We start from the raw sequence: 26,598 nt of genomic DNA on the forward strand, positions 1-26,598 counted from the left end.
GTCATTAAAGTAATACATTACACATAACAGATACTGGTTTTCATTTTGGAAAGCTGGATCTTGGTGGACAGAAGTAATCCAAAGTGCCAGGAAATCCATGCTATCTTTAATTCACAATAATTTTTCTCAATTGCCAACAGACTTATTCAAAATTTTTTTCAAGTTTCCTGAAGGTATAGCATAGCAGTTAAGATCAGGCTCTAGAGCCCAGATGTCTTGGTTTGAATCCTAGCTTTGATACTCTGTCACTGAGAAAGTTACTACACTTCTCTGTGCCTCCTTTTCCCCATACATAAAACAGTAATAAGACTACATAATATAACAAACATAAAGATCTTAGCATGAAGCATGGCACATGTAAGTATCCATAAGTATCAGCCAGCTAAAGTCACTTTTATAGTCACCAAGCATAGCTCAGGTACTACCACTGGAGCTCAGAATAAGTGTCTGGTGTCAACAAAAAATAATGGTGGCAATCATGGTGACGCCAATGATGATGGCACTCTCCCTCCTGAAACATATTTCAAGTAAGAAGGGGTTGAGTCAAAAATTCTTTTTTCATACGCTTCTCTTTGCAGAATATGCAACCATAGAAAGCAACTATTTGATATACAGTCAAATAATCTGTGAAATGAAGTGCTCTAAATTACTGTTCACATTTCATTCTCCTAACCAAGCAGATATTAGCAGCTATCAGAATATTTAATCCTTCATTAGTAAGTGGTATAATAATTTTATGGCAGCAAAGCCTGTTACTTCGAAAGCATTAGCTTTGCCATCCCTCAAAGAATTGCTCAACAGTATCTTATTTAAGATGGACTATTATTTTTGTATTCACAATATAAACCACCATGAATGGATAAGGTAAAGCCTCCGATGTTTTTAAGCAAAATCACAAAATGTAAGCATTGACACAGCCAACAGAATTCTAACCCCATCAATACATAAATGTGGAAAACTGAGGCCAAAAAAATAAAATATTGGTGGCAATAAGGCAGAATAGATTAAAGAGATAAAACTCAGTTTTCAAGGACTGACTGTCAATACTGAATATAATTTTACTTGAAATGAGGGTGTAAGGAACCAACCATGCCTTGACTACTACCGTGGAGTAGCAATTCAAAACTTATCAACTGCTGTCTCAGACACGAGAGAGAAAGCAAGTGACAGCCAACCCATCTGAAAGATGTGTAACTATACGATCCTGAATTTGAGTGATGACAGCTAAAGTAGGGTCATTTAGATGAAAGGCTGTATCACTAAAACCACTAAGGGGCATCAGCTAAACTCAATTTAATGTAATATCCATTAGCATTTTAAAAATTCATCTCTGGTATGGGATTCGGCTCCCATGTACACTTTTATTTTGACAAATATCTTCAAAATAATTGATTTGTGTATCTTAGTTTTAAAAAGAAACACATTATAAAACAAGTAAAGGTGTATGTTTACATTTTTTAAAACCATACCCTCTGTATCCAAAAGAGTAATGTCATTTAGCATAAATATCATACAAGGTTTTCTTACACATGGTAGAGGTAGAAAAACTTGACCTAATTCAGTATTTACAGTAAACTAAGTGTTGGGAGACACATCGGAGGTATAGTTCAGTGTTTTTCAAACTGATTTTTTGCAAATTACTTGTAGACAGTAATTTTCCAAAGGTGACCATTTTTACTTGCGGAAAGTGTTTTCCAAGGCAACAATGGCATAGCCCTTCCACTTACAAAGGTAGAGTCTTAGAACTAACTCCCTAAACCATTAGGAGGAAAGGTGAACATATATCATCAGTTCACTCAAAATTTATGGAAAAACATAGATACCCAACATTCTTCAACATGTAATTCAATACAGGTCTGGCTCCCTGACCACTAGAGGCAGAGTTAAGAGGTTATCAGTGCTAACACTACAAGCTAGGGTCTGTGGGCTTAAAACACCACAATGCTACCGTATTTGCTGCGTGATTAGGCACATTGTTTAAAATCTCAATGCCTCAGTGTACTTTCCAAAAATGGGAATAATGGAAGCAACCACCTCATAGGGTTGTTATAGGATGAAATTTTGTAATATATGTAAAACACTTAAAACAAAACCTGGCACATACCACATGCTAAATACTGTTACACAAGAGACCATACAAAAGGCAAGTCTTTCAATCTGATGCCTTAATTTTTCTGACCTATGAGATTTTAAAATCCACTGATACCAAGGTTCATGATGTTAAGGGCAAAGCCAGTGTACAAAGGCAGATCTGTGTGACCTCAAAGTCCTGCCCTCCTATAGAAACAGGCAGCCTTCCCTTGGAAGCAAAACACTTCCACTTCTGCCTCACCACAGATACACATACACAGATACACACATGCATAGCACATACACAAATAGATCTACTTATCTGTTATATACATGATAGAAATTCCTAGGTTTTAATTTTAAAAAGGATTCTAGGGCCTGGGAGACAGAGAAGATGCACACTTTCTCATCTGATCTTGACGTGAAGTACGACCATAAAACAACAATTATGAGAAGGCCCACTCTTGCACAAAATATGGACTCTTCTCTTCATAACTACGATGACTACCTCAGATTACACCCTTTATCCTAAATTTAGTCTATTAGAAAACCAAATGCTGGAACCCAGGATTTTAGCAAGAAATCAACAAGACAATTTCCAAAGACAACTAAGAAAAGCAGCTAGAAAAAAATTTCTTCATTTCCATAACAATTCAGAGCCTACAGAGAGAGAATATGGAAAATTTTATACTCAGCAGAAGAAAGTAGACTGAAATGCACTCATTGGCAACCAACTATAACTATGCTATTCCACTACTGAGCCTGCTCATATGGAATTGAGTAGAAAGAATATTTGAGGCATCAACCTCACTCTCTGACCACAAATTAGAAACACAAATTCAAAGTAAAAACAAGTAATGTGGCCAGGTGCAGTGGCTCACACCTGTATTCCAGGCACTTTGGGAGGTTAAGGCGGGCAGATCACCTGAGGTCAGGAGCTCAAGACCAGCCTGACCAAAGTGGCAAAACCCTGTCTCTATTAAAAATACAAAAATTAGCCACGCATGGTGGTGGGCGCCTGTAATCCCAGCTCCTCAGGAGACTGAGGTAGAGCAAATCACTTGAACCTGGGAGACAGAGGTTGCAGTGAGCCAAGATTATGCTATTGAACTCCAGCCTGGGTGATAGAGTGAGACTCTGTCTCAAAAAAAAAAAAAAAAAAACAACCCATAAGTAATGTAAAAAAAAAAACAGAAAAAAAATATCACCTCTTAGACTTCATTAAAATTGTTCCTCCCATTCCCAGCCTATTTTGCTGATCAATTTTCCCCCAAAGCTATATAATTAACACATAACATACTATATTACTTACTTTCCTATTAAGTTTCTCATTCAATTTTTGTCTACCTTTTTTGTCTATTTTAACATCTAGATTATATACTCCAACCATCTAGAAGCTGTTCAATGAAAACTCTATAAATATTTTGCGAGGAAATGAAAGAACAATTTGAAAGAGCATGTCTCTAAAAGTAGTACACTATGAGACCCAGAATATGTTTGGAAATCACAGCAGGAGAGAATAAAACATCATATCTATAAACTTGGATCCTAAAGCCAACAAAGAATAAATTCACTGTGATTTAAAGACAAAATTAGGACAAGAGATGGGTTAAAAAAAAAAAAAGATGATTGAAAGAAACTAAATATGTAATTGCAAAAGTAAAATCTGCATTCAATGTAATTAAGAAGCAGAAGATAAATAGTACAAACTCAAGTCAATGATGCAGCTCACAGAATATAAAAGATTTCCCAGAACTACAGAAAAAAAGTAATGGAAGAAAGAATTTTAAAAGACAAAATATATACAGAACTGAGGATACAAAGCAATATAAAATTTTGCAGCATCTTTGAAGGTTGAAAGGCAGAACCATAAGCATAAAATAGCTAAAACTACAATATAATAGAAAACTTTCTTTAAAAGCAACCAATTAAGTGGAACAACTGCAAGATTTTTTAAAAAATCTCTTAAAAACATGAAAATGGCAATTAGTTGGAAAATTGATTACTAATAAAGGAAGGAAAATCAGGTTGATATCAAACGTCTCCCTGCAGATGCCAGAAAACAATACAGAACAATTTTTAGAGTTGCGATTGGAAAAGTTGTGATCGCAGAATTTTATACCCAGCCAAATTAGCTTTCATGTGTGAAAGCAAGAGAAAGCCACTTGCAAGTATGAAATATTTATTACAACTATGTATCTTCATTTTAAAAAAGTATCTGAGGGTTATATAAGCTAATTGTGAGACAAAGCTTCAGAATAATAAGATACAGTCATGTGTTGCCTAACATTTTGGTCACTGATAGACCACATATACAATACAACAGCAATCTCAGAAGATTGTAACAGAGCTGAAAAATTCCTATCATCTAGTAACATCATATAACACATATTATTCACGTTTGTGGTGATGTTGATATAGAAAACCTTCACACTTCTCATTGTATAGAAGTACAGCACATATAATTATGTATAGTACATAAAACTTGATAGTAGAAAATGATACTATGGTACTGGTTTATGAATTTACTATATTATACTTTTTATTATTATTTTTGATTGTCCTCCTTCTACTTATAAGAAAAAACATTGACCATAAAAGATATTCCAAGAGAAGTCACTGCTATCATAGGAGATGACAGCTCCACGCATGTTATCAATAAAGACCTTCCAGTGGGACAAAATATGGAGGTGGAACACAGTGATATTGATGATTCTAACCCTGTGTAGGCCTAAGCTAGTGTATGTGTTTGTGTCTTAGTTTTTAGCAAAAATATTTTAGAAGTTTTTATAAATTAATAGGAAAACTGCTTATAGAATAAGGATGTAAAGAAAATATTTTCAGATATTTTCTTTATCTGAAGATATGAACACAGCTGTAAAATGTATTTTAAGCTAAGTATTATCACAAAAGAGTTAAAAACTCAAAAACATTAAAAAGTTTGTAAAGTAAAATAGTTGCAGAAAACTAATGTTAATTTATTATTAAAGAGAGAAAAATATTTTCCATAAATTTAGTGTACCATAAGTGGATAGTGTTTTTAAAGTCTACAGTAGTGTGCAGCAATGTCCTATGCCTTTACAATCACTCACCACTCACTCACTGACCCATGAAAGCAACTTCCACTCCCACAAGCTTCATTTATGGTAAGTGCCCTACACAAGTGCACTATTTTAAAAAAATCTTTATACCATTTATTTTATGTATCCTTTCTATGGTTAGATATGTTTAGATACACAAATACTTACCATTATCTAACAATTGCCTACAGTACTTAGAACAGTAACATGCTACAGGTCAGCAGCCTAGGAGCAATAGGCTATAGCATATAGCCTAGGTGTGTAGTAGGTTACACCATGTAGGTTTGTGTAATTTCACTCCATGATGTTTGCACAATGAGGAAGTTGCTAAATGACACATTTCTCAGAAAATGTCACTGTCGATAAGCAGCACATGATCATATTTATATGGCACACCACACTGTTTTTCCTACAGTTTAAGTGACATATACTGGATCTCACATTGGATGATACAACAATTTAGATGACTGGGTCACCTTGCTAAAGAATTTTTCCCCCTTAGAAAAGTAAAGACAGACAGTGTAACAAGTAGCCACTGTAAATGACAAGTAATGACTTTCTATATGTGAAGTTCATATTACAATACCTGAGTCATTGTTTATTATGTTTTTATTTTGAAGCCCAATAAGTCATTCAATGGCAGATACTTATGGCAGCAAAAGACCAATGATATTGGCATGTTAAATATCTCTAAAAATCAGTGATTATGGTATAATATCAACTAAGTCAACTATATATAGGAAAACCACTGTAAAAGAAACATGGTCTTATCTAGTTATTTCCCTTTTTTATACATTTCTGTATTATTCTGTTTTTATACTAATCACATATTACCATATATGAGGAAAAACTAATCTAAATATGTACTTTGATAACAAAAGAATCACCCCATAATATTTTTATAAATGGGGGAAAAGGCATTAAAAACTGGTACTGGATTAAAGGAAAATGTAAACTTATACATATGTATGTCATATTGTACATATGCTTTTCTTTTTAACCTCCACCTCCCAGGTTCAAGCAATTCTCCTGCTTCAGCCTCCCAACTAGCTGGGATTACGGGCATGTGTCACCACGTCCAGCTAATTTTTAATAGAGACAGGGTTTCACCATGTTGGTCAGGCTGGTCTTGAACTGCTGACCTCAGGTAATCCACCCACCTTGGCCTCCCAAAGTGCTGGGATTACAGGCATGAGTCATCGCACCCAGCCATATATACATATTTTTAAAAACACCCAAAGCAAACAACAAATGGTCGTCAACGTAAGATTAATGAAATTATGACCTATGCCTAAAAGGAATACTATACAGCTGCTAAAACAATAGCAAATCTTCAACAAATGATTTTTTTAAATTTCATGACCTCTTATTATGGGCAGGTAGCAAGGTACAGAGAGCATCGCTTATATAATAAAGGAATGTATCTATATTAATTATACACACACACTTCCACATACACACATCCATACATAAATGATTCCTAGAATGATAAGAAATGGGAGTCGTGTTTGACACTGTAGGGGATGAGATACTGAAGGATCAGCTGCAGGTGAAAGACTTACTCTATCACTCTATATTCTTTACACTGCCTGTTTGTTTCTTATTGATTAATGATGTACATATACTCCTTATTAATTTTTAATAAAAGCATACAGTATTTTAAGTGACCATGCTATTAATTCCTCACTATTTGTATGCCCAACGTTGCCATGTGAAAGAATATGATTTTCTTTCTGCATTGACATAAGCAAAGCACCTATCTTAAGTTGCTTTGATTTATATACCCTTCCTAGGGTTTCATGAATTTTAAAAGATAACTAGCGCTTTGCATCTTCAGACATTGAGAAAACATTTATAAAAGTTATCTAGGAAAAATTGTAGAATGACAAAGAGTCAATGAGGCGTGATTTGCAATCAGGTCTATGCTATTATTTTTCTCTCTGTCATTATCCACATTAAGAATGGCTTTATCGTAACAACCTTCTTTCTATTCTCAAAACCCACATTTTCTTTTTTTTTTTTTTTTTGAGACAGGGTCTCCCCCTGTTTCCCAGGTTGGAGTGCAGTGGCATGATCATGGCTCACTGTAACCACCATGTCCGGCTAATATTTTTTTCTTTCACAGAGACAGGGGTCTTGCAATGTTGCCCAGGCTGATCTCAAATTCCTGGACTCAGCAATTCTTGGCCTCCCAAAGTGCTGGGATTACAGGAGTAATCACCTGCCTCTGGCCTATAAACCCACAAGTTCTATTCCCTGATTTCTTCTTCTAAAAATATAGTGATCCCTTTTTTCTGACACTTAGATTTCATTTTCTTGATTTTTTTTTCTCCAAAGTCTGAATTTTTTAAACCGGAATGTCATGGCTTGGGATTGGTAGCACTCTAGTTTTTTAAAATATAACATTTTGTATCACGTTTACATAGAACAACTCAGAATCTGCAGGAGGACAGGAGTACTGAAAATATCTGACACTATACCATCACCCAGAGCTAAGCAGTAGAATAAGATTTTCTTTTTTTTAGAAATACATTTCCCTATGTTTCCTTCTGAGCACTAAATATTCAGTTTTTAAAGCAGTTATTTAGTCTGCTAGCATCTATGTTGGCAAATGCTACTAGGTTTCTAATATAGTATTTTCTCTCAATTTTTGAAGTAGCACAAAATTGCATTTTTTAATCAATCTGAAAATTAAAACAAATTATACAAGCCAATGGTTCTAAACCCTTTTGTGGTTTATGGACTCCTTTGAGAATCTGATACATGCTGTGGACCCTCTCTCTCCAGAACATGATTACAGCCCTTGAAGCTTTTCCAGCTGCCTTGCACTAGTTCATAAAAAGTGAGTCACAAACTTTATTTCAATCTTCAATGAATAGGGAAAAACAGAAAAATACAGCAGCTTATTTAAAATTTAGCAATTTTATTTGTATAATGCTTAGGTTACTATCCTCTGAGTTTTCACAAAATCCTTTGTGATAGCAAGGGCAATTATTATCCTTCATATATTAGAAAATCATTTAGACTATTCACATGAAGGAAGCAAATAACTCAGAAAAGTTCAATGACCTGGTCAAAAGTACAAACTGAAAAAGTATTAGAATCAGGATTCAAATCAGGTTTTCTATTTACAAATCTTATTTTTCCTTGCCTTACATTCTTTCCTTTAGTCCAATATTTGGCAATCATTTTCTATAAAGGAACTGATGGTAAATATTTTCAGCTTTGGAGGCCATACGGTCTCTGTTGTAATTATTTGATTCTGCCATTATAGCACGAAGGCAGCCAAAGTCAATACAAAACAAATGGGCATGGCCATGTTCCAATAATTACAAAAACAGGTGACAGGCTTGATTTTGCTCATGAGTTATAGTTTGCTGACCCTGAATTATCCCCTGTACAAAACAAATGACCTAAATCTTTTAACTTATTTTCCTAAATAGTTTGAATGCTTTTATCACTGTGATGTTGACCTTGTTAAGTGATCATTGCTATAATACTCTAAATTCTAATGGACTCTCTAAGTCATATGAACAATAACAGCAAAATCTCTGCCAAAAACCTATGATAAAACTGTTATATATTTTTATTTTTATTTTCACACAATTTCAATTATGTAACCCTCATCTAGGAAGGTCTTTTTGAAACATAATCCCCTTCAATAGCATTACAGGAGTCAATATTACATGGAAAAAATTTAAAAATTTTTTGTATTAATAGAGTTAAGGAGACACAGTTTGGAAAAGCAAATTAAAATGTAAAATACAGTTTCCTATAATATTTAATGAGTCTGGATATTGAATAACATTAAAGGAGAGTATAAAATTAGTATACATGTTTAAAAAGAGATTATGGTGGTCTTCAGGGCCGTTACCAAATATCCTGGCTCACTTGTGCACCCTTAAAGTTGGTTTGGCCAATGCCATGTGAGTGAAAACATGCACCCTTAAAGTTGGTTTGGCCAATGCCATGTGAGTGAAAACATGCACCCTTAAAGTTGGTTTGGCCAATGCCATGTGAGTGAAAACATGCACCCTTAAAGTTGGTTTGGTCAATGCCATGTGAGTGAAAACATGCACCCTTAAAGTTGGTTTGGCCAATGCCATGTGAGTGAAAACATGCACCCTTAAAGTTGGTTTGGCCAATGCCATGTGAGTGAAAACATGCACCCTTAAAGTTGGTTTGGCCAATGCCATGTGAGTGAAAACAACCTGTGCACTTGTATGAAGCTTTATTAGCCAGTGTTCAACGTGCCTTGTTCTGGTCCCTAAGCCACAGTGTTCATGGAAGAACCCAGAAAAACACCTGCAGAGGTCTCTTAGCAAGAACAATGAGGAGAACCCTCCTGTCTTTCACACTGGACACTGAGTGTAAACAAGAAATTGACTTCTTTTGTAAGACTACCATGATATGGGAATTATCACAGAATATATCTTAGCATATCCTAACTAATATAAAAGCATAGATTTTTTTTAAGTTTGTACTAATTTTTATTTACTAGGTTAAATTTAAAAAAAATACCTCAAGATAACATTATATACAATTTGAGGCGTGGGGACTCACTCCTGTAATCTCAGCACTTTTGAAGGCCTAGGTGGGTGGATCACTTCAGCTCAGGAGTTCGAGACCAGCCTGGGCAACATGATGAGACCCTGTCTCTACTAAAAATACCAAAAAAAAAAAAGCTGAGTATGGTGGTACACACCTGTAGTCCTAGCTACTTGGGAGGCAGAGGCAGGAGAATCACTTGAACCTCAGAGGCAGAGGTTGCAGTGATCCAGGATCACGCCACACCTGGGCAACAGAGTGAGGCTCTGCCTTCAAAAAAAAAAAAAGGTGATAACATTATATACTATTTTGATTATCGCATTTTGGATTATCAATATATCATTAAAAAAACTGGTTGGTCATTTCATGAAATAAAAATAAAAATTAACTAGGTGAAGAAATCAGTGAGGTGTGATACACCTTTGTGGGAATAACTGGTTTGGGGCTGAATTTTGTACATTCAAAGTATGCCAAACAATTTTTAAAATTTTTTATGTTATAAAAATTAGGAATATGAATTAAAGCTATAAGAAACAATAACTTTTATTTTGTAAGGGTCAGTGGCAGAAATAAATATGTAAAACATAATATTGGCTTATGCTAATAATATAAATTAGTTAATAATAAAGTTACCTTACCCTAAAAATTAGTGTGCAGTCATTCAGTGTACAACTATTTTCATATATGCAACCTCATATAGCCTTCACAATTCCTTTTTTGGGGGGGCTTAATCTATTTTTTATTTTTATTTCTTTGCATTTTAGGTTTTGGAATACATGTGAAGAACATGAAAGATTGTTGCATAGGTACACATATGGCAGTGTGATGTGCTGTCTTCCTCCCCATCACCTATATCTGGCATTTCTCCCCATGCTATCTCTCCCTAACTCCCCACCCCCAGCTGTCCCTCTTCTATTTCCCCCCTACAGACCCCAGTGTGTGATGCTCCCCTCCCTGTGTCCATGTGCTCTCATTGTTCAACACCCACCTATGAGTGAGAACATGCGGTGTTTGATTTTCTGTTCTTGTGTCAGTTTGCTGAGAATGATGGTTTCCAGATTCATCCATGACCCTACAAAGTACACGAATGCATTGTTTTTTATGGCTGCATAGTATTCCATGGTGTATATGTGCCACATTTTCCCTGTCCAGTCTATCATGGATGGGCATTTGGGTTGGTTCCAGGTCTTTGCTATTGTAAACAGTGCTGCAATGAACATTCATGTGCATGTGCCCTTATAGTAGAATGATTTATAATCCTTTGGATATACACCCAGAAATGGGATTGCTGGGTCAAATGGAATTTCTATTTCTAGATCCTTGAGGAATCACCACACCCTCTTCCACAATGGTTGAACTAATTTACACTCCCAACAACAGTGTAAAAGTGTTCCTTTTTCTCCACATCCTCTCCAGCATCTGTTGTCTCCAGATTTTTTAATGATTGCCATTCTAACTGGTGTGAGGTGGTATCTCAATGTGGTTTTGATTTGCATTTCTCTAATGGCCAGTGATGATGAGCATTTTTTCATATGTTTGTTGGTCTCATGTATGTCTTCTTTTGTAAAGTGCCTGTTCATATCCTTTGCCCACTTTTGAATGGGCTTGTTTGTTTTTTTCTTGTAAATCTGTTTTAGTTCTTTGTAGATTCTGGATATCAGCCCTTTGTCAGATGGGTAGACTGCAAAATTTTTTTCCCATTCTGTTGGTTGCCAATTCACTCTATTCCAAACAATTCAAAAAGAGGGAATCCTTCCCAAATCATTTTACGAGACCAACATCATCCTGATACCAAAACCCAGCAGAGACTGAACAAGAAAACTTCAAGCCAATGTCCATGATGAATACAGATGCAAATATCTTTAATAAAATACTGGCAAACTGATTGCAACAGCACATCAAAAAGCTTACCCATCATGATCAAGTAGGATTCATCCTGGGGATGCAAGGCTGGTTCAACCCACGCAAGTCTATAAACGTAATCCACCACATGAACAGAACCAAAGACAAACACCACATGATTATCTCAATTGATGCAGAGAAGGCCTTTGACAAAATTCAACAGTCCTTTATGCTAAAAACCCTCCATAAACTAGGTATCGACGGAACGTATCTCAAAAGAATAAAATCTATTTTTGACATACCAACAGGCAATATCATACTGAATGGGCAAAAACTGGAAGCATTCCCTTTGAAATCTGGCACTAGACAGGGATGTCCTCTCTCACCACTCCTATTCAATATAGTATTGGAAGTTCTAGCCAGAGCAATCAGGCAAGAAAAAGAAATAAAGGGTATTCAAATAGGAAAGGAGGAAGTCAAATTGTCTCTATTTGCAGATGACATGATTGCATATCTAGAAGACCCCATCGTCTCAGCCCAAAATCTCCTGAAACTGATAAGTAACTTCAGCAAAGTCTCAGGATAAAAAATCAATGTGCAAAAATCACAAGCATTCCTATACACTAGTGACAGACTTAAAGAGAGCCACATCAAGAACGAACTGCCATTCATAATTGCTACAAAGAGAATAAAATACCTGGGTATAAAACTAACAAAAGATGTAAAGGACCTCTTCAAGGAGAACTACAAATCACTGCTCAACAAAATAAGAGAGGACACAAACAGATGAAGAAACATTCCATGTTCATGGTTAGGAAGAATCAATATTGTGAAAATGGCCATACTGCCCAAAGTAATTTATAGATTCAACACTATCCCCATCAAGCTACCAATAACCTTCTTCACAGAACTGGAAAGAAACACCTTAAACTTCATATGGAACCAAAAGAGAGCCCGCATAGCCAAGTCAATTCTAAGCAAAAAGAACACAGCAGGAGGCATCATACTACCAGACTTCAAACTATACTACAAGGCTACAGTAATCAAAACAGCATGGTACTGGTACCAAAACACAAGATATAGACCAATGGAACAGAACAGAGGCAACACTACACATCTACAACCATTCAATCTTTGACAAACATGACAAAAACAAGCAATGGGGAAAGGATTCCCTGTTTAATAAATGGTGTTGGGCATGTGCAGAAAGCAGAAACTGGACTCCTTCCTGACACCTTACACTAAAATTAACTCCAGATAGATTAAAGACTTAAACATAGGACCTAACACCATAAAAACCCTAGAAGAAAACCTAGGCCAAACCATTCAGTACATAGGCGTAGGCAAGGATTTCATGACCAAAACACCAAAAGCATTGGCAACAAAAGCCAAAACAGACGAATGGTACCTAATCAAACTCCACAGCTTCTGCACAGCAAAAGCAACAGTCATTAGAGTGAATTGGCAATTCTTAAGAAATACTAGTCCCAGCTGACAAATGAGAAAATTAAAGATAATAGAATTGTGATCTGCTCAGAAAGACAACCCTAGGTAGTAGTAAAGACAAAACACTGAACCTAAGTTTTCGAAGTGAAATCTGATGTTCCTTGTACTATATCACATTTTTTTAATGTAGAATTATTATCCTTCTAAGCAACATAAGCAAAACTAGTTTGTGTCAATATGTACAGCACATGATTTTAGTTGTAGTATAATGTTAATTAGGAGGTCATGTATGCAGTCTTCTTTTTCCATCAAGTTAAAACATAGCTTCGTAAAGTTGTCTACAGGTACCACTGAAATTATCTATTAAAACATGCATACTTTAAACAGAAGCTATTTAGGCAGAATATGACATTTCATATTCCTCATGGTACTTTAATTTATAATATGAAATATATATATATGTGGGTCTTCATCTCAAGTTCCTGGCACAGAGCTCCCTAAAACCCTTGTAATTTCCTGAGCAAAAGGGGTACTAGGAAGATCTTTTATTCCAATAATTGGTCTTTGCTCCTGGTTCTTGACACAGCTCCTAATCCCTTAGCATTTCCTGGGTGATAGAAACATCTTTTGTTCTAATGAGGTGACTCTTACTGGGTTCCTGGATAGCTTCAGGAGGGGGCTGGTCACCAGAAAAACAAGCCATGATTACAGCTTGGAACTTTCAGCCCCATCTCAATTCTCAAGAAAGGTGAGAGGAAATGGAAACTGATAACCACACCTAGATGATGAAGCTTCCATAAAAATCTCTGAATTACAGGGTTTGGAGAGCTTTGCGGTTGCAGAACACATGGATGCATCCCAAAGAGGGCGTGAAACCTCCTCACCCCTTCCTACATACCCTCCCCTAAGTATATCTTTCATCTGTATCCCTTGTAATGTCCTGTGTAACAAACTGATGTCAGTAAACTGTTTCCCTGAGTTCTATGAGCTGCCCCAGATGGAACCCAAGGAACCTCAAACTTGTGACTGGCATGTGGAGTAGGGGCAGTCTTATGGGACTAAGTCCTTTACCTGGGATCTGATGCTAATTCCAGGTAGGTAGTGTCAGAAATGAATTAAAGTAGAGGAAACCCAGCTGGTGTCCAGTGGAGAACTTCAGAAAAATCCCATACATCTGGAATGTCCTGTGCCAAGTGGTAAGAATATAGTGGGAGAAAATTGTTTATTTTTTTTCTTTTACACTCCTACTTTCCTTTTTTTCTTCTCTTGCTGCTTGACTAGGCAATTTCACTCTCTGTTCGAATCTTCAATAAGGGATATTTATGCTTAGAGGGGAGAGGTAGGACACATCACCCAAACCTGGCCACTTGCTTGTTGTTTTTGCTTTAAAAATAAAGTTGGAAGGGGAATGAATTTAAAATTAGCAATTAGTGTGCATTTTAGGATAACCTGTGGCTTTCAGTAGTTCATATTATCACTATTCCTCTGAATGCTCTGTTAGAACCAAGAGTTGGCTGTATGGAATTCCCTTCCATTTGGAATGAGTCATATCTGCACTGTGCTTTGGGTGCATATAAACCACAATAGTTAAACATGAACTCCGTTTGGCACAGGTACCTTTTTTTGTAAACATCAGGCAATATGCACCATACCACATAAAGAACAATGCCAATTTTCCAAGAGTAAGATTACACAAGCCTAAAATTTAAAAAAGAAAAAAAGAATTGGGAAGAAAACAAATATGCAGCCTAATTACCAGCTGAAAGTAGACAGGCCTGAACAAACATTATCACATTCCTTTCTTACCAAACAAAACACCTATGACACACAAAAAATTTTCTGATGAGCATCTCATCTAGTTTTAATCACATTCAGAGCAATACTTGCACATCTGATGGTCAGTCAGATGCTCTGCAAAATCTATAATCTAGAATGAACAGCTCTGCCTTTCAAAAGTCAGGAAGTGGGAATGACAAGAAAAAAAATAGGTTCTGTATTGATTCAGGGCATGAACTTCATGACTATTCCTTGCTTCCAGTGTTTGGCAATTTCAAGATGACAACATATAACAGTGATTGCTTTTCAGAAGATTAAAATATGCTATTGCAAACTTTTCCAGATTATTCAGGAATATGTGAAAGTGTGTTTTGTTTCAGAATACAAGCAATTCCTGACTTGAATTATACTAGGGATATGGACAACTATGGTGCTGGTACCCAATGGCCAAACTTTCTCTTGCTGGAGCTTCTGTTAGATCTATAATATATTGTTATGTTTTCTCCTGTTACCAAAAACAAACAAACAAACAGAATAACTCAAATAAAAGAAAGCAAATTATGCCTAACTTCTGGGAAGATTATATCCCTAATGTTCCCAAATCCCCTTTCAGTTAGCAAAGGATTCTGAGTACTAGGTGCCCTTCTTGCCTGATGTAACATACATATGCAATGAGAAGAGATGACTATTTCATTATTGTTTCAGAGTCTACGATATTATTTATGTAATAATTCAGCCTTATTCCCTATCACATATACGTTTGCACTCTGCCAATTTAGCTATCATTCAGAAGAAATTTTCTCTATGAAACACATTTTAACTTAGAAAATAAGCCTACATGAAGATTTTTAAGTGGTAGGAGCAAATATAGGTTTTCTTTACATTAATTTAAATAGATGGGATGAATAACACAGAATCAAAGACCCAAATTTATTTTGATTTCTGTATCTCAACTACACAACCCCAGAAGTACATATTCTGAAAAAATAATCATCTACTTTACCAAACTCTCATAAAGAAAAATGCAATTAGTTTGTAGAGTAAAAACTGGAAGTCACCCTGTAAAATTCATAGTCTTTTAAGCTGCCTGAAAGAATCTTAATTTTTATATTAAAAAAAAACTTGCATGTACATAGTTCTCTGAGAACATGTAAGAGACTAGTGAAATGCCACAGTGTTAGGAGTGTACTAAATTAATAAGTTAGCACCCAACAGGTAGAACTACAATGACGTCATCCTCTGGGAAAAGGCTTACTGACAAATTCCACACCACTGCTTCAAGTCCGTTCATTTCCAAGTCCAGGCAGTGGCTTCTGTGGTCATAAAGTTGGACAGAAAACATAATTTTTCCTCATCCTTTCAAGTTTTGTAGTTTTGTACCACATCCAACAGAAAAAAATGGTATTAGACTCCCTGCTGAAAACAAGCATAGGCTTTGCAGTTTTCAGTATAATTTCTGCATTTCCAAAAGTAACTCCTTTTTATCTGGAAGTGCTTGTTAAAACTACTCCAAACTTTTAGTTTCCTTCCCGGTGTTTTTTGTTTGTTTGTTTTCATAATCAAGCCAGTATTATACCAAACTGGAGTTCGCAGTAAATCTGTGATTGGTATCGTAACAGCTTTAGCCATTCAATCTAGGTAAAAGCAAACGGAAAGCCCCAGCGGCAGGTTCAAAATATAGAAACAAAAATACACAAAAAAAAGACAGAGAAATTGTTTAGCCAAATTTAATCTCTACACTTCAGTGGTAGAACATAAGAGTCGTTTGAAAATATGAAAAATGCTGCTCTAAGGAAAAATTAAGTTTTCCATTAAGACTTATGAGAAATGATCTGGGATCTTAGTAACTGTAATGGCCTTCTTGTTATTTGCATTCTGACACTCACAGATAATGATAATTGAGCTATACATTTAGGAAACTCCCAAACCTGATATTGCAGTTTACTTTCCACTGGAGAATATTTTATTATTTTAATTATAATTATATTAAATTATATGAACATATAACTATATTAATGTATACTTCTAATTAATATAATTTTATATAGTAATATATTGTATACATTAATGTCAATATATAATTCATATAAATTATATATTTTAATGCTGCATTAATATAATATATAACAATATAATATACAACAATATATTATATAATATATAAATATACTAATTACCTATTACTGTCAATTTAATTAATATATAATATATAATAAATTGATGTTATATTTATGTAATTATGAAAATTATAATTTTAATGCTTTCAAGTAACAAAATTATCTTACATTCTATCCTAATCTTTAAATTGGTCTGAAGTAGAATACAGTGGTCTATGCCTCACTTTTGCTAACTGCCTTTTCTGCAGTTTAACTGATCAGCTTTAAAAACAACATTAAAACTAAAACAAAAACGTAAAAAATTAAATGCTAAACCCTCTAAAGCATTATTCTGAGAGAAGTATATCTCCATCTGTAAGCTTTTTTAAAAACCACATATTTGTCCACCTTTCTCCCTCCTCACTGCTACCTCCTTAGTTCAAGTCAACATCTTTTCCCATATGGATTAATATAATCACATCTTTGTTAGGTGTTTCCTCCACTTAGTTTGCTGATTCTCTGACAACAATTCAGTTCAATTCTGCAGGAGTCCAGATCTACAGATTAAGGGTTTAATCCACAGGACAGCTTCCAGGTCGGACATCAGTGGCAAATGGCATGCTGTGCTGCCCATATTTCTACCCGGCCAACTGCAAATTTAGGGGTTCCCAGGACCTCTCCTCAGATTGGTTAACTCCCTAGAAGGATTCACAGAACTCAGGAAAGCGCTTTCCTTACTAATACTGGTCTATTATAAAGGAGATAAAACAGAAACAGCCAAATGGAAGAGTTGCATTTGAATATGCATAAAAGTCGGGGTATGGAGCTTCTGTGTTCCACAGCTTCCCCCAGCATACTACCCTCCCACCCCCAGTTTTCACCAACCCAGAAGCTCTCTGAACTCCATTGTTTAGGAGAGTTTATGGAACTTTCACTAAGTAGGCATGACTGATTAAATAATTAGCCATCGGTGATTAAACTCAACCTCTGGTCATTCTTCCCTCCCCGGAGTCCTGGGAGTGAGGCTGTAAGTTCCAGCTGGCTAATCACATGGTTGGTTTCTCTGGCTATTAGCCCCCATCTTGAAGCTATCTAGCAGCCCACCAGTAGTTATTTCATTAGTATAACTCAGGCATGGGTGAAAGGTGCTTGTTATGAATAACAGAAGACATTCCCATCACTCAGAAAATTCCAAGGATTCTAGGAGCTCTGGGCCAAGAACCTGGGCCAAAGACCAAATATATTTTTATATTATACTACATTTTTCACCAGTCTTCTGCTTCAACTTTTGCCTTCTGAATGGCAGCCAGCATCACATCATGCTGTGTCTTTTGCTTAAATCTTTCAGTGGCTGCCTACTGAATTAAGAATGTTACCATGACTTATGAAGTCCTCCATGATCTTGCTGCCTCTTATCTCACTAATCTCACTTCTTTTTCCTGCTCCTCTACCTCCAGTCCCCCAGGCACTGCCTCATCTGTATTCCTTGAACTTGCCAAAATCTGTCCCACCCAGATCTTTGCCATTGTTGTGTCCTTTGCATTCATTAATCTTTCTACTATTTTTACATAGCTGATTTATTTTCATCATTCAGGGTTCAGCTTAAATGTCACCTCCTCAGAGAGTTCTTGAATCAGCCTCTTTAGAACACCTCCCACTCTCTCCTCTGGCTCCATCATCTATTCTCTATCATGAGTTTCTTTTGCTGCATTTATTGCAGTCATTCAGTCTTGTTTTTAATGTACTGATTGGTCATTGGTCTCTTCGACCCCAATGTGAGCTCCAAGAGGGAACCAATATACCTTGTATTTCTAGTCTTGCTGAATTCAAGAAGAAACAAACAAACAAACAAATAGAAAACAGGTTGGGGGAGAAGGGGACTACTAAAATGAAGCCTCCTAAAATAATATAACATTTAAAATCTTGGCCATATTTTTACTCCTTTCTCACAAAAAAATCAACCAGCACTGTCTATGAATTACAAGCCAACTGCCTAAATATTCACTTCACTTTCAATATTTTGACTCCTGTCTCTTCATCTTATTAGTCACCAAGATGTGTTGATTCTTGCATCTAATTATTTCAACATTTTCTCTTACTCCTGTCCTTTCACATCAACTCCAATCATCCCAGTTAACACGTTGCTCTTCCCTGGGTCAGCGCAATGCCTCCTAACTACTCTCTCAGATAAACTATCAGTATTCACTAATCCTCTTCCTGACAAATGCATCTTGTCACTTTTAAACTTTTACTTCACTTAAAAAAAATTATGTTCTATCTTATTATAGTAGATCCTCAAAAATTGGATTATTTTCAATGCACTCTTTCCATCTAAAGCAGTCAATATTATTTCCCACTACTTCTTTAAACAATTCCTTTAAGCAAGTCTACTCCAACAGTTACCTTTCTATTCCCAAAATAAATCCAGCTCATTCCTCTTTTTAGATTTTTGCTTAGTCATGCCACAGACTGGGAGGGTTTTTCCCCTTCCTCAGTCTAAATCAAAACATTTTCTTCAAGGCACAGTTCAAATCCTACTTCTCCACGTAAGTCTTCCCTCTCAGTTCCAGCCCACATGTTCTTTTCTTTTTCTCAATTCTCATAGCACTGAAACCCCTGTTCTATGTAACATTTGATTATACAAGACTTATTTTTGTTATTCTTCAGTCAGTTCATATGTGTAAATGTTATCTCCCAAATGAGATTGTAAGCAGGGACTATGGTCCTTACTTCCTTTGTACTCCTGGCAATGGCAGAAGTAGCACAAATCTAGCAGGAGCTCCTTACTTTGACTTACTGATTAAAATGATTCTGAGGACGAATTCCCCTCAACTCCAAAGCAGCCATTCTAGATAACCAGCGATAGCCAAACGAATCACACTGTCTCTGACTCCTGGTCTTTTCCACATGAGCTCCTGATACCTGCAAGCCTCCGTTTCCACTTTTCTCCACCCTGCAAATTCCTAATTCTTTCCAGTCAACTGGGATAATGCCTGCTAAGGAAAAGGAAGCATCCCTTGCCTCTTTCTCACTCACCTACCTACCCAATATCTACGTAAAGTGTTGCACCTATACATTCCCATTAATCGCTCTTAACTCACAACTCCTGGCACACTGTATTATAAATGTTTATTTACCCACACTTCTCCCTGGCGGATCTATATACAACTTAAAGTCAAGGAATGTATCTTTTATCTTTACAGCAATGGAGTGATAGTGTTTTATTATTTGTGAAATTAATAAATGAACAGACACACTGGCAATGAAATCTGTTAAAAGGGCTAATAATTTAGCCTCACGGGTATCAATATGGTGTTACATAATTTTCAATAAGTCGTAGCTCAGACCATACAGAATGCCCATTTGTTTTTAGTTCCAAAAATAATTATTATGCACCTAATATGTATCAGACATTTGCAGATACAGACAAGATCCAAATAATTAAAAATCCCTAACTTCACAGAGCTTGCATTTTACCAGGAAAAGTAGGCAAGGGACTATGGCTTTTGCTCTGACTGAGTTGGAAACCACAGAAGAGTTCTGAGCAGAAGGTTTCTGCAATAAGCGGGCATGCGATGATGCTGCTTTAGATCAAAATGGTGGCAACTCGAATGCTGAGCAGTAGTGAAAGCATGAGTCTAATTTAAAGGCAAAGCCAACAGGACTGGTATATGTTACGGAAGTGGGATACGAGAGAAAAGGAATGGACAAGAATGGATTTCAGTCTGCATAACTATGGGAAAGAATTTGTGAAGAATTTGGAAGGACATAACTTTGGAAAGGGTATTTAGATATATGAAGAGATATTCTAAAATTTGCTCTTAAATTTAATATTTTATTTTGTATAACTTCCCTTGGGCATATTTCCAAGGAATAGTCGGATCATGTTTGCTTCTTAGAACAACTGATAAAATTGAACAGAAAAACCTTGGACAACTGTGGCCAACTCAGCTCCATGAAGCACTGCCTGTACCAGGCACCTTATAAAAGCCACTAAAATTTATTTTCCAAAACTCTCCCAACTTCTAATGATATTTTAAAATGCCTTATGCAATGCAGCTATTGCTAAAGGTCATAATTTCTATAATTGCTAAAACACACTTCAAAGCCCACGCAATTATTATCATTAGCAAAAATTAATAATTATACTTTGAATTGTATGGAATAATGAATTTGATTTCAAATGCACACTTAGGAAAGAGGTCGAATGTTTTCCCTTGCCCTAGACTATTGTAAGCTACTCCAAGGTTAGAGGAGATGGTGTTGGCCTGAAACGTAAAAGACCATTCAGCAAAAAGTCCTCATGTGGTCACCCAGAATGACTTAATTCACTGAAGACGAAAGCCTGAGATAGAACAACAGAAGATCTGGACTCTCAGGCAGCTACCTAAACAACCTAAATGATCAGCTACTGTGCTTAATGGCTATAATTTGGGGTAAGGCTGGTAATAATGGTTTATTTTTTTTTTCATGTGTTGAAGTGTATGTCTGCAAAACTTACTGTATTTGGGGATTCAGAAAATGAGACTGTTTATAAACACACGGGCAACAGTAAGTCTGTATAATGACTGAGTCTCCGGCAAAATAATTTAGTGGTGGTCATGATGAGTTATAACTTAGACTTTTGAATTTTCATTGGCAGAAACAAACCATTCTCACTCGGTCTGTAAGCTTTTTTTCTTCTAGACTCTAAGTAGTTTACACAATAAATAGTTATTTCCATAGTAGAAATGGCCAAGATGTCTAAGCCCCAAACTTAACCTGTTATTATGGTTGGAAATCAAGGTTGCCATTCTTCCAGATTTTCACAGCCACACAACTTTTGACCTAGCTGATGGAAATGAAAGAGGAAACATAGTTTCTTGACCTCTTAAAAAAGGCAAAAAAATCAACATGCTAATAAGGTATTTATTTTGTAAGTGATCCAGTGCAAAGAGGCACTACAGTGAATTCACATAACAATAGAACAGTACAAATACCTGTAAAAAGAAAATTTTAAGGGAGAGTTCATCCATAAATTTTCCATATTCTCCTGTTTAGTACCTTGACATAACCTACTGATATGAAAACTTTATACGTATCATATTTTATGAATTACATAGAAAAATAAGATTGAGACTTTCAGGATTTCAGTTTATCCCATCATCTGAGATTAGTCCCATTACGAGGGTAAGTGGAAAGAAAGAATTTCCTTTTTTACATATATTTTCTCACACCTGAAATTCCTTTATAATTATGATGAGTCAATTACCTTTTTTTCTTTCTTTCTTTTTACTTTGGAAAAATATTTGCCTTTATTTTTCAAAACACTGAACCAGTAAGTGTAATATCATAGATGTACAGAAGTCTCCAGAAAATACCTTTCTTTCTTAAAAAATATGCTTTAAAAGCATCTCTTTCCATGAGCAAGGCAGCTATTACCCTTCCCAATTCTCACAGAATGGCAAGTGTGGCTTTCACTATGAGATCTTGTGTTTAGGTTTCCTGAATACCTTTTGGGCACTGAATGACAAACTAACAGAGAGAGGACATCTACATGTACCCATTCTGCTGCTTTGGAAGATGCCAAACACGTGCCTGGGTGAGTTCAAAAAAGAGACCATGTTCCGTTATGCAACCCTTTCAACATTATAACAAACAATGCAATTAAAAGTTTAGTAAAACATCAGGGGCCTAAACTTTCATACTTTTTGTAATCCTCACATTTCAGTGTTAAATTTTACATATTTGTGCTACTGGCAAAGTACAATGTATAAAAAACAAGCCTTGAAGTCATCATCATAAATGAGCAGATAACAGGCACAATCTGTTAAAACGTACAGTTAAAATTTACAGATTGAAAAAGGTGATATCACATGAGAACGTCCATGAAAAGAATGTTAAAATTGTATTCAAATCCTTTTCTGCTACACAAAAAATATCAAAAATTCAGGAAGATTAAAAACTACTAGTCTAAAGAAATAATCATTTTAAGCTGTTTCTTGACATTACTACCATTAGTCAAATGACTGAACTATGCTGCTCCTAAGTTTTATGTGTATTTTAAAGTCAACTCAGCATTCTAAAATAACTAGTTCATTTCCATTATTCCTTTATTTAAACCGTTAAACCCCCTTTTCAAAATCAATTTACTACAATCTAGTGTTTCTACTTTAAGTAGATCATTTTTGACCAACTATATAAAAAAAATCGAACAAATGGATTTCAGCTCATGAACTGTACCAAAATAAAAAACAAAAATAAGTTGTCTCCTACCTATGGTTGTAATAACAGTGCCAGCAAAGAAGAAGGAACTTCCCAAATCCCAGTGACTGATTTGATTGGAGGTGTTTCCTAAAGGTATAATCCCTGCATTTATTGCTGCCACTATTTGCTGCAAGTTTAAAAAGAAATTTATCAGTACACATGAATCACATGGAGACATCAAACAGCACACAGTCCACCCCAGAAACTAATTATTTGACAAAGAGAATCAACTCTAAGATTTTGCTTTTCCATTTAAAATGCATAATATAGCTTAAAACTTTATGCTGAAGAATTTAATAACAGTTAAGTTATAAGAAACTTACATGTGATATCAAGTGAATTGATTGGTATGAAGATTATAATATTGTACCAATATGCATTCATATTGTCATCAATTAACATATTTAATGACTTATTTGAATTAATAACTAAATATAACAATGTTCTCTAGTAAGCACCACTGAGTACAAACAGTAGGTTGCAAACTATAGTTACAATATATAATAGCTTCATCAAAAAGAAAGGATTTCCAAAGTGCTGCTCATTTCACATGTTAACCATATGCATCCAAGTCTGGGTTGGCTATAACTGTACCAAGATCAAAATGAACTAACAAAACAACTTAAGATATAAAGGAAAAGGCAACAACATTTCACAATCAAGCTTAAGACAGTCCATGTAGATCTATACTCTTAGAATTTCTACAGATTTTGAAAAATTCTATGACAATGAGAATCACCAAAGCTCTGTAGATGACAATGTGTCAGCAATATCACAGAGACCACTAAGATCTATAGCTGAGAATGTTGAGTAGCACTAAGAGAAAGACAGAAAGATGACATTATCAATCAGCACATTTTGGGAGGTGGAGGTTGGAGGAGAAGCACAAAAGATTAGACAATATGTTAGAAGAAAATGTATAGTAGAAGAGAGACATTGCAGGAGATGTTGGTCGTGTTGGAAAAATAGCTCTGGAGATCTTTACTATTTAATTTTCAGATTATAGAATTGGAAGAAACATCATTTGATAAGGAAATTAAAGGCCAACCGAAGAAAAGTGGTTGATTTAAGGTTAAATAGTTTGCTGCAAATGGACAATAAATACACTCTGAAAATGGGGTACTATTCAAGGAAGTTACTGGTACATGAAAAAGAACAGGTAGCCCACAGCTGAAATGTAACATAAAATCTGATTTCAGAACTGACTGTTGTGAAATACCTCTGATTTGTCTTAATCTATAAATTAAAAAGTTAACAGTTCTGTGTAAAGTTAGTTAAATTGCATTGCTTTGATTTACTTTAACAGTGACATGTATATTTTGTAAAAAAAAAAAAAAAAAGGGGGGAAATACAAAAAGGCATAAAGAGGATAATAAAAATTGTCCATAATTCCAGAATCCAGAGACAATCACTGCTAATGTATCACTGTATCTATGCCTGGCGGTTTCATATCCTGGTTTCCATAGCTGTATTCTCTATTCTTAGTCAACACTATTACATGCAGGTTTTTTGTCATTACCATATTTATTTAATCATTGCCCAATATGTAGATATATATGTTGTTCTGAAATTTGAATTAATATAAAATGTGCTGTTGTGAACATATTTATGCATAAATAGTTTTCGACTTCTGAGCATTTCCCCAGGAGAGATTGCTAGGAATAAATTTGCCACAGTAAAGATTATGAATATTTTAAAGCATTTGATGTATAGTTGCAAATAGCTATCTTAGAAGGTTGTTTCAATTTACAACTACTCCCCAACAATTTACAAATGGTTAGCAATACCTCTAATATTAATGATATTTATCTTTAATGGAGTGATAAAATATATTTCTATTTATATAACCCTTATGAATAATACTGAACATAAATGATTCCTTTATCTAATATTAAATGCACATAAATATATACATATACACACATATGCACCACAGACAGTGAAGCTTGAGATAGCTAAGTCTACTCATCTGACTCTGTGTTGTATCTATAATGTCAACTAAGGCAGCTCTCCCTTCATTATCTTTTTTTTAAATGTTTTTGCAGTTATTTAAAACCTTAGAATTTAAATCTTATAAAAATTTTCATTTTCATAGGTTTAACATATTTCCATTGAAAATATGTTAAATATTTCACACACATTAAATGTTTGAAAATAGAGGAAATCTATAAATTAAAAAGTAAACACTATTATAATACTCAAACTTCAAGGAAGATGGTGTGAATCTCTATTTATTGAGTCTCCTATACTATACTGATTATATATTCCATATAGATCTATAAGGTTATTACCAAATATTTTACTTTTTTCTACTTTGAGTTGTAATTGGTTATTGCTGTTGTATATATAAATATATATTGCCAGTCCTCTGCACCAGCAATTCTCAACGTTTGTATCCTAAAATACTTTTCAATCTCAAAAATTAATGAAGATATCAAAGAGCTTCTGTCGGTGTGGGTTATCACTATTCATATTTCCTATATTTGTTTGAATTTCTGATTTTTTATATGTTCATTTAAAAATAACAAGAAAGCCCATATATGTTAACTAAGTGATCTATTTTTACAATAACTAATTAAGTCTTCAAAACAAAATACATAGTGAGAAGAGAGGGAGTTTTACAATTTTATGAATCTCTTTTAATGTCCAGCTTAATAGAAAACAGGTATATTTTAATATGCTTCTGCCTTCAATCTGTTGGAATAGCACATCACATAGCCACTGGTAGACTTCACTGTACACTCAAAAAGTGAGACACAGCCAGGTGTAGTGGCTCACACCTGTAATCCCAGCACTTTGGGAGGCCAAGGCAGGCGAATCACTTGAGGTCGGGAGTTCGAGGCCAGCCTAACATGAAGAAACCCCATCTCCATTAAAAATTCAAAATTAGCTGGGCATGGTGGCACGTGCCTGTAATCCCAGCTACTTAGGAGGCTGAGGCAGGAGAATCGCTTGAACCCAGGAGGCAGAGGTTGCAGTGAGCCGAGATCACACCACTGTACTCCAGCCTGGGCAACAAGACAAAACTGTGTCTCAAAAAAATGAAAAAATAAGTGAGAAATTATTATATGTATTTTTATATTTAAAAGACAAAAACATCTTAGTACTACAAAGAAAATATCTTAGGCCAAGTGTGGTGGCTCCTGCTTATAATCCTAGCACTTTGGGAGACTGAGACAGGTGGATTACTTGAGCTTAGGAGATGGAGACAAGCCTGGGCAATACGGTGAAACCCTCTCTCTACAAAAAATACAAAAATTAGCTGGGCCTAGTGGCATAATCCCAGCTACTAGGGAGGCAGAGGTGGGAAGATCGCTTGAGCCTCAGAGGTCAGGGAGGCTATGAGCTGTGATCATACCACAGCTCTCCAGCCTGGGCGACACAGGAAAACCCTATCTCAAAAATAAATAAGTAAGTAAATAAAATAAAATAACTTTGATCTTAACAAACATCTGAGCAGGTCTTGAGGACCACATTTTGAAAACTACTATTCT

General features: G+C 35.4%; 1 protein-coding gene across 11 annotated transcripts in view; it reads right to left on the reverse strand.

Annotated features, from left to right (window-relative positions):
- The window catches only part of KCNK2 (potassium two pore domain channel subfamily K member 2), a 222,172-nt gene that overhangs the window by 86,088 nt on the left and 109,486 nt on the right, over positions 1–26,598 (reverse strand). For all 11 annotated transcript variants that reach the window (XM_078356586.1, XM_002760520.7, XM_078356590.1 and 8 more), the window contains exon 3: positions 23,114–23,231. In XM_078356586.1, coding sequence (XP_078212712.1) covers positions 23,114–23,231 — 118 coding nt within the window. The remainder of the gene's footprint in view (positions 1–23,113; positions 23,232–26,598) is intronic.

Source organism: Callithrix jacchus, chromosome 19 (assembly GCF_049354715.1).
Source record: "Callithrix jacchus isolate 240 chromosome 19, calJac240_pri, whole genome shotgun sequence".
In the NCBI taxonomy this organism is placed as follows: domain Eukaryota; kingdom Metazoa; phylum Chordata; class Mammalia; order Primates; family Cebidae; genus Callithrix; species Callithrix jacchus.